Source organism: Epinephelus fuscoguttatus, linkage group LG15, assembly GCF_011397635.1.
Source record: "Epinephelus fuscoguttatus linkage group LG15, E.fuscoguttatus.final_Chr_v1".
NCBI lineage: Eukaryota > Metazoa > Chordata > Actinopteri > Perciformes > Serranidae > Epinephelus > Epinephelus fuscoguttatus.
Window position 1 is genome coordinate 27,277,371 of NC_064766.1, and position 18,646 is coordinate 27,296,016.

Here is an 18,646-nt window from a genome sequence, read left to right on the forward strand (position 1 = left end):
AGAGGTCAGAGGAGAATGGCCAGACTGGTTCAAGATGATAGAAAGGCAACAGGAAGTCAAATAACCACTGGTTCCAACCAAGGTCTGCAGAAAACCATCTCTGAACCAACAACACGTCCAACCTTGAAGCAGATGGGCTACAGCAGCAGAAGACCACACCAGGTGCCACTCCTGTCAGTTAACAACAGGAAACTGAGGCTACAGTTCACACAGGCTCACCAAATCTGGACAATAGAAGATTGGAAAAACGTTGCCTGGTCTGATGAGTCTGGATTTCTGCTGCCACATTCAGATGGTAGGGTCAGAATTTGGTGTAAACATCATGAAAGCATGGATCCATCCTGCCTTGTATCAGCGATTCAGGCTGCTGGTGGTGGTGTAATGGTGTGGGGGAGATTTTCTTGGCACACTTTGGGCCCCTTAGTACCAACTGAGCATGGTTTAAACACCACAGCCTACCTGAGTATTGTTGCTGACCGTGTCCATCCCTTTATGACCACAGTGTACCCATCTTCTGATGGCTACTTCCAGCAGGATAACGCACCATGTCACAAAGCTCACATCATCTCAAACTGGTTTCTTGAACATGACGATGAGTTCACTGTACTCCAATGGCCTCCACAGTCACCAGATTTCAATCCATTAGAGCACCTTTGGGATGTGGTGGAATAGGAGCCAAAAAATCTGCAGCAACTGTGTGATGCTACCATGTCAATATGGACCAAAAGCTCGGAGGAATGTTTCCAGCTCCTTGTTGAATCTGTGATACCACGAATTAAGGCAGCTCTGAAGGCAAAAGGGGTCCAACCTGGTACGAGCAAGGTGTACCTAATAAAGTGGCCAGTGAGTGTATATGAATATAGTAAGTTAGCTGCAGACAGCAAACATGCTGTCAGGTGGCTAAACATAAATATAGTACTAACATTACTGAGCACACTGTTGCCAGAGTAGCCTGATTCCAGACCATAGACCCCGCCCACTCAACTGAGTAGGCTTGCATTACTGGTCTGGCATACTGCAATGAATCTGAGATTTATCTCGTCCAAACGATGGACGGACCAATGAACGCCGGGGGTGGGGGCGGGTCTAGCGAATAGCCAATCAGCGCCACGCTGATGTCAAGCTGTACGCCGGTGGGTAACTGGTGAGGACAACAACAATGGCGACCGCTACATATCCTACAGACCACATTAACGATGCTATCGAGGTATTTAGCCACTACTCGCATGAATGGAGGACCAAATTAAGGAAGCTGCTAAACTGGATTTAACGGCGATGCAGCTGGGCGTGCACGGCGACGGAGACATTTTAAACGGGCAATGCTCGCTTGTTTTTGGCACCCCGAGGCATGGATACTAATGACGTCAGATTCTGGGTGAGTCGTTGATCTCTACTGATTGGTTAGGGAAAAATCAAATTCCCCCTCTTTATAAATCGCCTTCAATGGAGGCGATGTCAGACTGAAGGTTCTGGGAGCTTCAGTCTGACACTCAGGCTATTGCCAGAGCCCTTCAGGACTGCAAATGTGACAACATTTATTTTATCTCATTGCTGTCTTGAGGATGAGGTGTTGCGAAATGCGCTCTGCTGAAATTAAATGAAAATATATTTGTACTTTCTCCTCCTGGTACGTCATCCTAAAGGCCACAGAGCTGACTGGGAAGTGTTTCTAGCTTACAGATGTTTCTGGGTTGCTTCTTGCCTTTGAGCACATGTTTGTGCGTTTCCATCGCAGCAGGGCAGACAAACAATCAGAAAAACTAGAAACACAGTCCTGCCATCTTTTAACAATTCAGTGTCATCTTTGAAATGTTTTGTCTTTCTGAAACTATATATTTATTGATATTTACTAGAAATGAGCAGAGAATAACAAGTTGACGGGACAGCAAGAAACACTTCAGTGACACAGGTGCACGGCAGCCCTCTGTATGAGTCACATCCACAGACAAAGGTAAACTGACAGGATGTGGGACAGCGTGTAAAGAAGGGAATGTTGTTTTCCCTCATCTCAGCTGACCCGACATTAAGTAAACAGAGAGGAGAAAATGGGTGCCTGAATGGGTGTTTTCTCTCCCCGTTCCAACTCTTTTTACGAGCAGTTTAAATTTCAGGCCCCAGAGGTCGTGGCCCCTCCGTTCCAATCCTACTGAGAGGAGGTGGGGCGGGGAACCTGTCGCCGAGAATAAAAGGCCCGTCGGCTGAAGAGGTGCAGGCGTGCTCATACCCCTCTCCGCCGGACAAACAGGAACGGCCGCCTCCAGCCGGCCGGCCCAGTCAGCTGCCTCGGGGAGATCCCAGGTGGCAAATATCCTCCTGCTGCGGGGGGAGAGCATTCGATCCAACGCTGTGGAGGTCAGGAAATCTGTTGAGTCAGAGTGGCCAGAGCGAGGTGGTTTTGGTGACCGGCGAGGCGTGACATGTGGGGGCCGAAAGTTTCTGGCACCCCATTAACAGCAGGATGGGACGGTCCAGCGGCGCTTTAAGGGCCCTCAGCGTCTTGTCCTCTTTCACCTCACACACATACTGACTTGCAGCAGCCACAGCTGGACGGCCTGCTCTCACTCCTTCTGAGAAACGCTCCCCTGCTTTATGGTGATGTTGTGATGTGTGAAAGTGAGTGAGAGATTCACGGCTGCAGCTGAATCGCCTGTGTGTTTATTGTGTGCGAGCAACAGGTCTCAAATGAGTCCCTCGTGGCTACAGCAATGAAATAAGATCTCCCTCAAAGTTGAGCAGGTGACAAGAAAGAAATACACGGCGCAGGGATGGGAACGGACGGCGAAATGGAAAGAATGAGGGCAAAGGAGCGGTTGAGGGGAGAAAAAGCGAGTCAGAGAAGGACACGGAGTGCGACAGACATAAACACACAAGAGAAAAGCGGAGAGTACATTAGGGAGGAAGTCCGGTGGATGGAGGATTGAAAAATGATTTCCTCCAGCTCTGCAGGTAGGAGATACAGAGTACAGAGCAGGAGAGGAAATCCCCTTCTCCACACTCCTCCGTTCCATCTCTTCTTCATCTTCGCTGCGAGCTTCCTGCACTTCATAACCCCTGAAACAGACTAATGGACACACAGACAGTATAATACCTGAAGCATGCTGCAAAACATGAGGCCTCCCTCAACTGTATGTGGCAGCGAAGGCCACACTGCGCTTTGAAAAGCCATCTGCGAAGACGTTCAGGCCGCCTGCTGTCACACTCTGACAAAAGCAAGGATGAAAAGCCCTGCCTGTCTGTTGAGATAAAACAGAGACTATAAATACATCAAAAATATTTACTATACATACTGGAAATTCACAGTGTGCAGAAATATGTATGTACAAAAAGACAAATACAAAAAAATGCACACAGACAAATTTCCATTACAAACTTATTTATTGAGTTGCAGAAAGCCATTTATAACTGTATATAAAAAACAAACAGTAACACTTTGATCACTTTGACTTCCTTCTGATGGTGGTGGAATTAAAAAAAAAATCATAAATATGATCAATGATAAAAGCGAATACATTCTGCTTTAACATGAACAGGTTATGAAGAAGAGGCGATTTGGGTCCAATCCATTTGAACTCCTCCAGCATGCGTAAAAATTCAAAACCTAGAAGAAGAGAAAGAAAAAAAGAAAACAGAAGAAACTCCAACTGAGGGTCTGCTTAGTCTCAAAGCTTTAAAGACCATACTGGTGGCTTGGCATGTTTTAGCCCGCTGACTACATTTATTTTACTTTATTAATGACCAAATCATACAAGGAGACATTTAGATTGATTTTCTGTGTTTCAACAGCAACTGGTTTCAAATGATTTCAGTACGCTTTAATCTAACCCTTTTATTATCCATAACCTGTGACAGTCTCCTTTATTTTTTTGTCGAGTCACATTATAGTGACATGGCCCTGCGGCAGTCAGAAGGGACCAAACTCTCCCTGCATTCACGGAACATTCAAGCATTACAGAGGGACTCCAGTGATTTGGCATTGCACATCCATAAAAGTAAGGGGCCTCACAGGAGACGGATTAAAAAAGAAATCAAAATCGTAGCAGCAGAGAGCAAAGATATCCTGACTTTTAGTCCCTGTACGAGTCAAGCTTCTAAAAACACACCAGATCCCACATTTTCTCAGACTCCAGAGCCAACTGTTCTCACAGACTGAGGGGTTCTCCTCCTGACCATAGACTGTATGTAAAGATGCGTTTCTATTTCTCACTGTACAAAAATGAAGCCAAAATATCCTGGATATAAGCGCTGCCATCCTGTGCTAGCGACGTCATTTGGAGCCAGAGACTGCGCTTTTGTAGTCTAGGGTGTAATGAAGGCTGGGACATGATCTTTGACCCCATGGAAGCTATGGGGTATGACACATTTAATTGGAGCTGTGATGTTGGAGAGTTACAATATCAGGGGTTCAATATCAGCCAAGTGTCCCTTTACACGTCGTGTATTAATGATACTTGTTACCTGGAGAGGTTGGAAAAAGATATACGTTTTTTCTCTGTTCCAAAACCAAAATCAGACCCTGAAAAGTGTAGGGTTAGCTAGCTAGCTACTGAAGATATAGCCTACTGAATGTATACACATGCTGCTTTTGCTTTTTAATGATTATAACAGTGAAACAAAGACCGACCCTGCTGTACAGGAGCCAGTGAAGGGAAGCAGGGAAACTTTGCTGATATTCAACCTGCTGTGTGTCATCACAGGCTACAGATCACAGCGTAAAAGTGATTCCTGCCCTTCCAATGGTGGAGGTCCAGGTGCGGGGATGAAGCCAAACACTGTTCATCTGCACACACTGTGATGCCACACAGCTGGTTCAATATCAGCAAAGTTTCCCTTTATATTCATTGTCTTGTGTGGCGATCAGCAGTGATGTGGTGGTTCACTTTTACACTGTGATCTGTAGCCTATAGTTCGGCTTTAGCTTCTAACTATCTTTGTCTTTTTAACCTGTTGTTGCTGCTGAGTCAGTTTGACATCCTGGATATATCCTTCAAACACAGACTGTAGACCCCTCTGTCTGCTTCTCTCTGGAATCACTCTTTCATTTTTTCCAAAAATATTATCATATTTCTCCAGGGAGTGCCGTTAGTTACAGTGTGGGCTCCATGCTTACTACTAACATCACAAAGGGGTGGGGCTTAGCAGAAGGTCAATTATCCCCATGTTCTATGATAGAGCGCAGCTTTTGTTTTAACTCGACACTATGACTTGTACTTTTAATCTCCTCGGTAGTGATCAGGAAGTGTAGTTGTGAAACTGAGTTCTTATCCATACGTTTGTCTGACTCAACTGTGAGCAGCACCATTGATCCCTAGGACACCAATCAGCACACACAGCTGTCAATCATGACATCATGCCCCTTTTTATAGTATCAAATAACAAATTAAAACCAGACCAGAAAAACATACTCAGTGTGAAACCATCTTTAGGAAAAATTTATTTAAAACGTACTTCTATTGGCTCATTGGGTGGGGTTTACAACCTGTGCTGTACCTGAGATGTTATGGCTTCATTTTTGGGGAGCTATCATATCGTCCATCTTTACATACAGCCAATGCTCCTGATGGGTAAACTGAACTTCATGTGTCAAATTGGTGGAGAGTGCCCCTGAAATAATCAGCTGCCGAAAACCATAGTATTGATGAGCAATATAGCAGGACATATCAAGAAGTGAATTTGATTATTTCTTGCACTATAACAGCTGCCGTTCAGCAGCCAGCATTTAAAGTTTTGGGCTAAAACACACAAAACAACCAGTATGGGGCTTCAGGTCTTCCCCAGCTGTATATAATGGATATATACAGCACAGATATGAAATGGACTGGTCCCAAATCACAGAAATGAGACGTGACCTGTCCTGACCTGGAGCTGTGCGTACACACTGGATCAGCTGCGGTTACTTTCCCGTGTCAAACTCCTCGCTACAGTTTCCAGGTGATGAGGTGTAAGGCACTGAGAGCGCCTCATGATAGTGCAATGGTCAGCTGTACCTTCGCTCTCATGAAAACTCCCAAACGGGGCCTACTTTCCAAATAAGTGATCTATTCCTTCAAACCCGGTGGAGCCATTCTGAAGGGACTGGGTAGGACACGCTGCTGCTGCAGGATCCCAACGGTGTTTGTAAGAACTAATCAGGAACAAGCGATGGAGCGATGTAACAGATGCAACAGCAGCAGCGTACTGAGCTCGACTAATGGAGGTGAAGCTGCGTGTGTACAATGTACAGGAATATATGCACTTCTAAAAGAAGTAGAAACAGAAAACAGATGAAAATCTCATTGAATTGCTGTTTGACATTTATCTGTGAAACAAAACCCTGCTTTGGTGAAGCAGTATTTAAACACACCATCACTATAAAAAGATGATTATCGCATTCATTTGATAAGATGACAAAAAGGAAAACAGATTTTGACATTCTCACATTGTTTTGTTGAACGGGGAGCAGAAGAAGAAGGGAAAGGTTTGATTGTGTAATACTGAACAGTCTCTATGTTCATGCAGTGTTGAAATACGAGAATACTGAGAAGTGTGTGGCAGAACCTTCATCTGCAAAGTGCAAAGGCCTGATCAGCACATGTTAATTTGAGATTGAGCAGTTATTACCTCATAGATCCTCTCAATTTAAAGGAATTTGTGATTATATGTCCACTGTTAACACGAGCTGCGTAAAGCACAGAAATAAAGGGATGCTGTCTAACAACATTTTATTACTGAATCCACTGATGAGTCTGGTTTTTATTTGGCTTAAACACAACACTGCTTCTGCCACAAACTTAAAAGATAATGCAGTCTCTGAGGAAGCACATGGCGGTGAAATCGAGAGAAAAAAAAAAAATTTAAAACACAAATTCAGAAAGCAGGCCTGCCTGTGACCAAAACGTCGGGACTCAGCAACAAGAAAAAATAAATAATTAAAATTAACCTAAAAACAAAAATATATATATTTATATTCTACAATCCGAGATTCCACCATTTACTGAAGAACAAGAAACTCTGCAGCAACAGGAGGTTGGAGGAGGGACATACAGAGTCTGCTCTCTTTGACCAGGGCAGGACACGTTACTGTATGTCTGATGAAGATGATGAAGACAGTACCGTGACGTGAAGGAGCCGAGAGGAAGAGGGATTTACAAAGAGACAAAGAGGTGGAAGAGAGATGCAGTGTCCAGATGTGACTTTTGGGCTCACCTGTCAGAGCTGAGAAAGTAATTTTAGACGGACCAAAATAATTAACATACATTTTTCCTGGCAAGTGCTTCACTGCTGTTTAGTGTAGAGAATCTTAGAGAGCTTATTTTATCTTTTTTAATGACCTGATGTGAGCCGCCACATGGGGATAACACACACAGCCGCTCTGTGTAGAGCCGGCTTAACAAGCAGAAAGAGCCGCTTTATAGATACAGACAAAGACTTTACAGAGAAAACTGCAAGAACTGAAGTCTGTATTTTACTAAAGCACTCGACTGTGAGTGTCTCAAAGTGACACCAGTCTGTGTGGCAGGTGACCCTCGCTGATTTATCTACCGTCATCTGGCTCAGCAAGTGTTAATTTTGGACCCTGGACAGGCAGTAAAAATGTGAATGAATGAATGGACACATGGCGGGTGGGGATGGGGGGAGGGTGGGGTTGGGGTCAGGAGGGGGTGCTGCTGCAGCTTGTTAAAAAGCACAGTAAAAATCTTTGATATTTACACTGAGGAAAGTGAATACATTCAGGCAGCAAAAGGAGGAGGACGGCCTCTCCCCTGTACGAGGTACGTTTGGCACTGCTAATACTCAACCCATCCCCGCACACGCTCCCCGCTACAGTCCTCGTTTCGTTCCTTTCTCTCCTGTCCCGTCGTCAAGTCAGCCAGTGAGTCAAGCTAAATCCTGACGTCTGAACGTCAACGTGTCACCTCTGCTCTGTACGATTCGTTCATGTGAAACTCCGAGGGTTGAAGTGGTAAACGCTGAAGCGCAGAGCCGGCAGAGCTTTCCTGCGACTGTCTCTCGGTGAGACAGGAACTGGGCAGATCCAGTCCTCCCCGTGTCCACCCCCCCTCCGCTCCCTGCTTCAATCAGCAGGAGTCTTTGGTTCAGAAGGCACATGTGTGCATCTCCCCACAGAAACCCTCCTGTATCTGTTTTTATTTTCTTTTAAATAATCTCCTTTGATATGAAAAACCCAGACAGTGATCAGGGCCACCCGGGTTCTAAGGGTTCTTTCTCCCAGAGTCGATCCATTTCTCAGTTTCCTGTTTCGTAGTCCTTTGGGAAAGGCAGAAGGAGACTGTGGGTGTGGGTGTAAACTCAGATACCGTTGGTCAGGTCTGTGATGATGTTGGCCTTTACCAGCTTGCGGAGGAACTCCTTCTCCTTGGATATGTTGTGTGTCCATGACTGTGGGAGAATCAGAGGAAACAACAAATTCAGGGTGACACGAAAAATAACCAGTGATCACTGTGAGAATACTTCTATATGCACCGAGGCCTGTCAGTTTCAGACTTTCCTATTCCCAGTGTCTATACGTGTGGGTGTTCATGTGTGCATATATATGAGTAAAGCCACACTGGGTCAGCTTTCCTCCCTGCTGTGCTATGAGGATTCAGTCCGGTGGGCCGATGTGTAACCAGAGCCGATGGTTCCTGTGCGGTGCTTTGGGATGCAGAGACTGAGAAACGGCCAGAGAGCAAATGAAGGAGGCAAAGGGTGGAGGAAGAAACGTACAGGAGGGAATAGGAGGGAGAAAAAAAGAGGAGAGCTACAGGAGGTTGGGCCCTGCAGCTGCCTCTGAGTCTATCCTGCTGGTTCAAGACTCTCCTACGGCCTGTCTGGGTCTGACCTCCTACCTACATGATGGGTCACAGCAGGACCAAAAGGAACAATAAGCTACAGTTTTATTGGAAATTAACATAAAGCTGTGATGTCCGGAGCCAGACTGAAATCTATTTCTGCTGTCAAAAATCATGTTTAAATAATAAATCTGAACAACATTTAAAGAAAAAAAAAAAAGGATTTCAAAATGCATCAAAACGTAGCCCCCAAGCCTCGGGGATGGCAGGCTGGTGTTTGTTGTTTGGTTAACAGCTGAGCTGGTAGAGGCCCAGAGACTCGTCCAAAAATTTGAGCGCTGGTAAATATAGCTTGCAAGTCAAGGACAGAAAGTGTTTTGTTAGCAGGCTAAGGACGGGCACCACTTAGCATCCAAACTGTGCGATGTTGACATTTGCAGGTAAATGTTTACTCTGTTCAATATGGTACATCTGGCTCGCTAATTAGCTTGTCAGCCTGTAAACTGACATTAGGAGTGTAGCTTTGCCCTGGTGGATTTGTTTGGTTGACAGCAAGATAAGGCACAACACCAGACGTGTCCTTGTTTGTAGGAGAAGGAGGCATTAGCTGGAGAGCTTATGTGGTTTGCGGTTCTCAGCCTATTGCTCTTTTTGTGTTGTGTCACGGCTGCTGTCTGGCTGTTAGCTGAAGACATCATAAGCACAATGATAGAACACTGATGATAAAATGCTTGCTGCGAATAAGTTTAAAATGAAACGGCAAGACGGATATCTAAGAAAAAACAGTAGAATTACTGTCTCACAGTTGTATGCCTCCGCTAACCCAAGTTGCAGTTGCATTTAACATCCAATTCACCCAAGATAAGTGTCACTAATTCAGGATCTGACCAAATGTCTCTCCTTGCATTACTTAAATATGATGTTGAGTAATGGTCAGGAAAGTGTTTGTGTCACATTATGATGTCACAGTGAAGTTGACCTTTGACCTTTAGGATATATAATGTCATCACTTCATCTTGTTATCATATTAGACATTTATTTGAAATTTTGTCATAGTTACTGCATGAATTGCAGTATGGCAAAATACATGTTTTGTGAGGTCAAAGTCCCCTTGACCTTTGACCTTCAACCATCAAATTCTTATCAGTTCATTCTCGATTCCAAGTGGACGTTTGTGCCAAATTTGAGGACATTCCCTCAAGGCCTTCTTGAGATATCGTGTTCACGAGCATGAGACGGATGCCATGTCACAGTGACCTTGACCTTTGGCCACCACAATCTAATCAGTTCATCTTTGGGTCAAAGCAGATGTTTGTGCCAAAGTGGGCAGACACGGAGCATCATTAAAAGGATATGTACGTGACATTCAGAGCACATCTATGATTTAGAGTCTGGGGCTGGATTGTCTGCACACAGTTCTTAACATGGAGGTGGGTGAGCTGGCGGCTAGCGGCGCTAACTCAATAAACTGAATCAACAGCGGCAACAGTACATTGCTAATGTTGTTAACCTGAGGGGACTGGAGGGAGGGCGCTGTGCTTCTGCAACTACCAATATCAGCGGTTACTGCTGTGTGACAGCAGTGCAAAGCAGTGGCCATTACAGTAGCTACCCAGGGACTAACATTACGACACACAAGAGAGGTAGCTTGACTTCACTCTCTGCTCAGGACGCCATTACTTTAAATATCTTTACATAGAATATAATGGTTTGCTGCCATACGAATGCTGTAAACAGCTGTGTTAATATTAATTTCAAGTCATATTTTGTGCATCCTGATTATCTCTCATTTTAGCTCTGATTTCCTCTCCTTCAACATCGGAGGGAAATATCTATGTCTTTAGCTGCTAGGTGCAACACTACTACGCTCACTAGCTAGCTGCTACCTGCCTGCTGCGGCTGGAAATGAGGTTGATGAGAGCTGTGAGAGTGAATCGAGATTTGTTTGTCAATACGAGCCACCCCTTTCCACATACAAGTTTCATTTGATCCACTGCTGATATAAAAATATTTACCATAGCAGCTTTATTAAATCTATTTGTCAGTAAGTTTCACACACCACAGCAGATGAGCTCAGTAGCATCACACTGTCTTCAGTGATTATTGTGACACCAATTTTTTGCGTATCTCGTCTAATTACACAATTTCCGTGATGCTTCAAAGCACCCATCCAGATAGGAAACAGGCTCTTTCTCCAAAGCAGTGGAATAAAACGTGGCTCATTTCACGGTTCCAGAAGGCCAAACAGCCCTCGCGGGAGTGGCAGCAGTTAAAAGTGTTCCAAACAAAAAAGCCCAAACTATTCCCATTAATTAGCCATGTGTGGCTAATGATGACAATGTTGATGAAGATGATGATAATGAATGCCAAAGGTTCACTAAGAGTTTAGACAAAGGTTATCATCATACTGAGCTCATGGTTTACACACGTCAGCGCGCCAGTGACATCTTTGATTCCACTGGGTTTCAGCGTAAACACCGAGAGGAAGACTTGACTGATGAAGGGGAGAGAGATCCGTCATGAGGGCGTTTAGAAAATGATTGTTCAAACGACGCACTAACAGTCAGCATGTTGATGCAGTGGCTGGGGAGAGACCAGTGCCAAAATTACAGATGCAACGTTTTGATGCTTTCATTCTTCTGTTTCAGTTAGTTTTTGTGTAGTTTCATGTCCGCAGTACTCCAAAGAGAAGAGGATACAAGAGAAGTTCAGAATATGCATCATATTATTGGTTTTCTTTTAGTTAAAAAACTAAACTAATTAAACCAAATGAGCATATTTAAACTGATGGCACAATTATCATACATAAAAAATGCACCATATGACATAAAAAATGCACCATATGACACAGTTACACTACAACACACCGCAGACATTTGTCCTCCCACCAGTTTTAAAAGCACCAAAGAAGCTTCCATTGAACTCCCATATCTGAATAACTTCATCTGTCAGAGAACAAGGAGCCGATCAGCACGAGGGACAGATCCCATTAATGCAACGCCACACATTCTGCAACAATGTTTGTCAAGCTCAGAACTGTCATATCTTTGGATGCAAATACAAAAGCTGAGAAGTACCATTCATGCACAATTCTTAAACTAATAATACCATCAGACTAAACAGTGACGGCTTTGTAGTGAATGTATTTTGGCTGTCGGCCAGTTCACCTCTTCCCTCTCCCTCCTTCACAAGAGTGGTGGTCCCTCCTCATCAAAGATTACAGTCATTTGTTTCTTCAGTTATTCCTCAGTGGCCGGAGAGAAGCCAGAAAACATTGTTCTCATTAGCATGGAGTAGAAATCGGCTCATTTAAGAGCACCTTCATAATAAATGATGTGCCACATTTTTACTTTTTAATGGGCTTCATTTCACCAAAACATGCCAGACATAAATGCTGCGCTCAGATGTTCAAAAACTCACCTCTTTAATGGCGGACATCTTGACAGTCTCGTAATAGTGCAGAGGTGCGTGGGGCGTGTTCATGTCGTAGCCGAAACCAGCCACTGCCACCTCGTCACAGTTATGCAGTGCCATCGTTATAGCGACTGTTCCCAAAGTTGGAATGTTCTGGAGTGGAAAACAGAGATGGAGGCAGGTCAGAACATCACAGTGCACACACACTTAAACGCACACACACAAGCCAGGAGCGTTTATTGATAAAAACACATTTGTTATGATTTTATCAGACAATTTTGAAAGTGATTCTGGTTTCTGAAACTAGTTCAAAGACAAATGTCAGATCTAGAGTGAGGATACACGACCAGAGCTCTACAGGATGCGTCAGACCGGCTTTCAGACAGATATTTACAAATAATGTTTGTTTTTCCAGTCGGGTTCAGCCTAAAACTGAGGGACCTACTGTCTGTGTTGGGCTACTTTTTGTTCAGTGCTGGGGTTCGTTATTTACGTAAACACACTTGAACGCAACATAAAGACTATTTCAGGTGGTAAATATTCATGTACATTTACCTTAGCGAGCTCCATGTGGAGGACGTCAAACAACATTTGTCACCACCTAACATTACCCAAAGATTGGGATACTTGCTCGGGGGATTCTGACAAGACCAGCGAGCAGCAGCAGCAATTAACATGCCGTACACGTGCCGTGTTTTTTGCGCTCTCAAATTCATTGTTTTCAATGACGCCAGACTGACGCGGCACACACATTCCCGAGCGCTCATTTCTCAGGGCACGACGGCTGCGTTCTGAGATAGACTGACTTCAACTTTTGGAACGCAGCAGCGCACACCGCATGCCATGTAACAAGGAACAACCAATCACAGCCGACAGATATCTTTCCCCTTTCTCGTAAATATCAATCTATGATAAATATGGGGAAGAAGTTGATCATTTGAGTGCAGAGCTGCCAGAGCTTTACATCTGTCCCACAGACGATAGGCCTACACACGATCAGCTCTGCAACCTGCCACTGCGCTCTGGAAAGCTGGCACAAAAAAGGCACATAAGTAGCGCCCAGTGCCCGACCTTGCATTTACCAGGCGGTTAAAGACGCGGCATGTGTGCGGCCTCTAAGAGAGCTCATAGGGATCTTCTTGACATACGCCAATAGCAACACTCAAATTTTTTACCGCTGATAACGTTGCGCAATGTGTGCGTGTGTGAGACGCGTTAAAACAATTAACCTTTAGCCTATATAAAACAATGCCTTTTAACCATCATTTACAAGGTGCCAACTGTTTAATCACTGTATACAGACAAGCTGTAACCATGGTAACAACAATAGCGTGACAAGACCAAACTCAGCCGACATTACCTGCATCGGGCTGGGGTCTGGTTCGGACAAAAATATGCGTCCCAAGCCGCACTCCTGTCCGATCCCTCTCATGTATCTGCTTCCTCCCTCCCCTGTGCCTCTGTCTTTGTTCTGCTCCACTGCTGCTAACTGACTTTGAGCACTTGGTGATTAACTATTACCTTTAAGACTCGACCCCTGCAGACCCCTGCTACGACACAGTGATCTACAGGGTTGAACTGTGCTTCCTAACCGCCTTGGGCTGCCAGAGATCTGGGGGGTACAGGGGCTGTGTGTGATTGTGTGTGTAGATGTTGGAGAACAAGAATGAGGGGAAAAAAAGAGTGTGTGTGTTGGAAAAAATAGTGGGTGCAGAAGAAAGAGCGGAGGGAGGCCCCATTTAAATCATTACCCTGATTTGCAGCCCTCAGGGTAGGTGGAGCTGAACCAGCAGCTGGCCAACCCCCTACTGCGTGTTCTAATACAGATTAATTTACACACACACACACACACACACACACACACACACACTCGCACACACACTCAACATAAACACCAGTGTAACAAATAGGCCTCCTCATTAATTTCCACGTACATAAACATAAACTATGACTCTCAAACAGAGATGGGAACGTGTTCGCGGGAAAGAATGTGCCAAATCATACAACCCTGCAGCCTGTATTGTACGAGACAACACTGCAAACACCCAGACACAAATGTGCATACACAAATGACCCTCTCTCTCACTCACACTCACACACACACACACACACACACAGGCCAGATGCCCACATGTTGAACACATGTTGCAGAGTGGAGTTCATGCAGGGGTGTTCTGGTGGCCCCAGAGGGCAGAGCCACAGTGATACGCTCCTCATGTCTTCTCCAATTCTTTAACAATATCCCCCTTACCGACAAAACATGAATCCAAATATCATCATTACTTTATATTTTCCTGCCGTTTATTTCTCTAACAAAACGTTCTCTGATTCAGCAGTCTCAGGTCCAGACAAACATGATTCATAAGAAACACAAATACGTCAATTTCTAACATCCAATAGAAACAGAGTGCTGTAGAATTCAGACTGGAACAGGGTTACAGCAGGTACTCAACATTTAGGCAATGTCAGCAATTAAAAATGGTTTGGTATTTCCACTTAATCTTTGAGTCTGCTTCTTTTATTTAGAAAATGGTGGAGGTAACGCCGCCATTCTGAGGTAAAGAACCTCCAAGAGACACAGATGATAGCACAAACATGCTTAATTAAAATGTGTTCACGTCCAACTAAATGTCCACGCTTTCACATTCCTTATCTGTGCTGCGTGATATTAAGCTTCCAGGTTTAGTAAATCTAGACCGCCCATTTCTTTTGGCAGTTTAAGGTATTTCATTTTTATTCCTGGTTTCCTGTTATTCCATGTGAATTTCATTAAAATAGAATCCCAATGTTTGAACACGTTAGAGAAAATATATTTGGGTAGTTATTTGAAAAGGAATAAAAATCTTGGTGATATATTCATCTGTGCAATTTTAACTCTTCCACAGGGTCTTGTTGGAAGTGTTTTGATGTGTGTGTCTGTGTGTGTATATGTGTGGATTTATGGTGCCTGTCGCTGTGTCCTATGTTAGTATAATATATTCTCTGATTTAAATGCATCAGTTAGGGTACGGTCACATGTGAACGAATGCAGGCCAACGACTATCACTTACTTGTTGGCTAATGTTGGCTACCTGCTAATAAACACCACAAAACATGATGTAATTAGTACATTTCCATTGCCTTCCGATCCACGCCTCTCTCCTGACTCACTGCCAGCCAGGGAGCATCTTTTATGTGGGGCAGTTTGTTTTTTATGGCCAGTATCACACTATTGGCTGGTTAAACACAGCATCTCCTCTGCACAAATTCCTTTGCTACTGGTTAAGGCTGAAACTTAACCAGTCAGAGTTCAATTAAGTTCACCCCTCTGCTCGCAATGAATGGAACTGAACAAGAGGCAAATACACAACAATGTTAATTTCACTCTTGTGTGACCGTACCCTTATCAGTTAATTATATCCTACAAACAGATATTTATATAACCAGTTCAATTATATACTAAGAACTAATATTTATGTAACCAGTTAAATTATATCCTGTGAACTGTTATTTACGTAACCAGTTATTTTATTTATTTTCCTTTCTTTGAATGTATTATTTCATTTTCCTCTTTTCTCTATTTTATGACCTGTAACTTCAGTTTTATTATGTTATATAATTTCTTAAAATGCAAAAAACCTTCAGTAAACCCAGTTCAAGAGCAGATCATACTCATCTTGAGAAAGATAGTGACACTTGACAAAAAGGACATTTCAGTGCCATGACGTTGGTACAGCTGTTGCCTGATCAGAGCTCCTGTTACATGAGTTACAAACACAACTTATAAAATGACGGTGAAAGGCTTTTGATTGTATTTTTTCTTTCATCAATTATTTGAAAAGACTTTTGCAGGGCACAGTGTTGTACTGATAATGACCATTTCAGCATGTCCATGTTTTCCTTGGTGTTACTTTTTAACGATTTTCTTAAACTGATGTCGGCATGTGTCTTACCCCTTTGCCCATGAGGCCATTGTTGAAGGGCAGGCCTATGAACTGGAAGGCAGCCTCCTGGATGAAGTAGGGATTGAGGATTCTCATCTCTGTTGGCTCCCGAGGCACATAGTGAGCCACCGACTTCCAAAAGCCCTCTATGCCCCTCTGAGGTATTGGCAAGGAAAACAGACATAGGGGGAAAAAAGAAGGGAAGACAAACAGAAAATTAGATTTCAACATAAATACTGGACTGTTTTGTCTCGGCAAGGCCGGAGTCATGAGCATAAAACACAAAGCTGACGTCCGCATGATGCCACCTCCACGGTGGACAGCCAACTGCAATTTACCAACTCAGCATCAAAGTGAGATTATCGTCCGTAACACTGACATAAAACACAGAAGCCAACCAGAAGCCAGACCCCTACCAGCACTGATTAGGGAAATGGCTTTTGGGCCTTTAACGGATGAAGTCAGGGTGAGGGGCTCGCAGGACATCAGTAATTACGACTCCCAGCAGGAGGAGAATCAGGGAGTGGGTGAGGGGTGCAGCTGCCCCTGAGTGCTGAGTGCTTTACTGCCCCCCTCTTAAAGGTTTCATTCGTTGTAGAGAAGAGTGTGGAGAACTCATTAATATGAAGGATCTTATTGTTTGAGCAAATTATTTTATTGATTTGTCTAAATTCTAGAGAACAAAGTTGCTCCAACTGCACCTTAACACACATCGTAACATCAGTGTAGGACAACAGCAGACACAAATTTGCTTTCACTTTGTTTCACTCTATTTAAGAAGAAAAGAAAAATAATTACGTTATTTTTCCATCAAACCTGAAACCAGAGGATGGAGAAAAACATGACTGATAAGGATGATTAACTTTTAACAAGTATGTTTACACGCACGGACTCCAGATTTTCCTTCCCATTATTGGTTTGATCTTCTCCACTTTTCCCTGACATGCCCTTATAAGGATTCTCTCCAACTTTCCAATCAGAACCGACTGCTTCTCGATCACAACATCTGCTCTCATGACAGACAAGTTGCACGTTCAGTGGCAGTGTTTGCTCAGGCTTGATGAAGGAGCGTGCTGTGTGCTTTAAGATCAGTATACTGATGAACTGATTTTTAATTGTGGAAAACTGGTGGTTAACTGGCACATATACACATATGCTGGCCTGACTCGGCCCGTCAGCCCAGTTTAACTTGGATCTGCATCTCCATGTCTCAGGGCTACCTCCTTAAAAATTCGTCTTTAACTTATGACGTGCTTGTGCTTGTGAAGCAACGGAGCATTTTTTTTTATGTCTGCCTCACAAGTTGTCAACAACTTTCTTACAGTTGTTTGGGTTTATTTAATTTTCTCTCACCGCAACATGAACATGAGTTCTCCTCCACTTTGCTTGTAATGTCTCAGAAACACAGGTATAGTGCTGCTAGAGTGTACCGCTACTTAACTCCACCACTTTTTTCCTCCAAGTGAGGATATAGAATATTCAGTTTGCATAATCTGTTTAAAATTAACATACTTTTTTAAACGCTTGAAGAGCCAATCATCACTTAAGCATATGTCATGCAGTAAGTATCCAAGAACGTTGTCAAAGTTGTCAAATTGCCATTTAAAGTGTGTTGATTGACCCAGGACGTCAAATCATGCATTGAGTAACATGCAAGTTACATTATACCTTAAAAGTTAAATTATTTGCATTCATATGAAATATAAATGACTCTTCTGACCGCCTGGTAAGTCCATCTTTGGCACAACTCGTTGTGTTTAAACCGATCATGGGAAAGCATATCATGATTTGACTCGTCATGGCCTACAGTGCCAGTGGAAAAGCCCTACAGCTGTTTTGACAGACAAGTGTTTCTATGGCCCATGAAATCAATCTGAAAGTGACTGTCGGTGTCGTCATACCATCTACATGAGTTCTATAGATTTTTAAAACATATTTTTGAAGCCATTGTTTTAGGTGTGGACATTTAGTGTCTGCTGTACTTGTACAGTTGGAACAACCCAAATCAGAGTCCCTATTAAACATCCGTGGTTAAATATTGCATTTGAAAGGAAATGGTTTAATCACACCTTGACCTGAGGGTGTTCCGTGACACCTCCGGTCTTATTATACAAAGACAATCATCATCATTAGTCGCTAGGGCAACCTGTCAGACAGGCTGGCAGAGCGACCTAAATAATATTATGCAACTCAGATGAAATGCACTTGTTCAACTCGGTCAAACCACAACAGCCACTGAGTAGCAGCAAACTGAGACACAGACTCACATAAAGGTGCCCTTGAAAATTAGTCTCTCTTCCTCATGCTAATAGCGAAGATTACACCTCCAATAAATCAGTCTCCTTTACAGCATTATTTCCAATAATGCAGCAAATAAATGTGCAACCAGCTCTCTGTGCGTGATTGACTCGCCTGACAGTGCGACTTCCTAGAACGCACGAAGCCAATACGGTCAGCAGATGTAAATGGGAATCACCTGTTCAAATAGTCAAGCACCCGCCCGGCCGCCTTTGATAAAGCAATGCACGACTGTGTGTATGT

At 43.7% G+C, this 18,646-nt stretch overlaps 1 protein-coding gene across 5 annotated transcripts in view; it reads right to left on the bottom strand.

Moving 5' to 3' along the window:
- Positions 1-3,356: 3,356 nt before the first annotated feature.
- st3gal3b (ST3 beta-galactoside alpha-2,3-sialyltransferase 3b) overlaps positions 3,357-18,646 on the bottom strand; it is a 79,601-nt gene continuing 64,311 nt past the window's right edge. For all 5 annotated transcript variants that reach the window (XM_049599072.1, XM_049599071.1, XM_049599075.1 and 2 more), the window contains 3 exons: positions 16,115-16,261; positions 12,189-12,335; positions 3,357-8,376 (listed from right to left, as the gene is read on the bottom strand). In XM_049599072.1, coding sequence (XP_049455029.1) covers positions 8,287-8,376; positions 12,189-12,335; positions 16,115-16,261 — 384 coding nt within the window. In that variant the 3' untranslated portion in view covers positions 3,357-8,286. The remainder of the gene's footprint in view (positions 8,377-12,188; positions 12,336-16,114; positions 16,262-18,646) is intronic.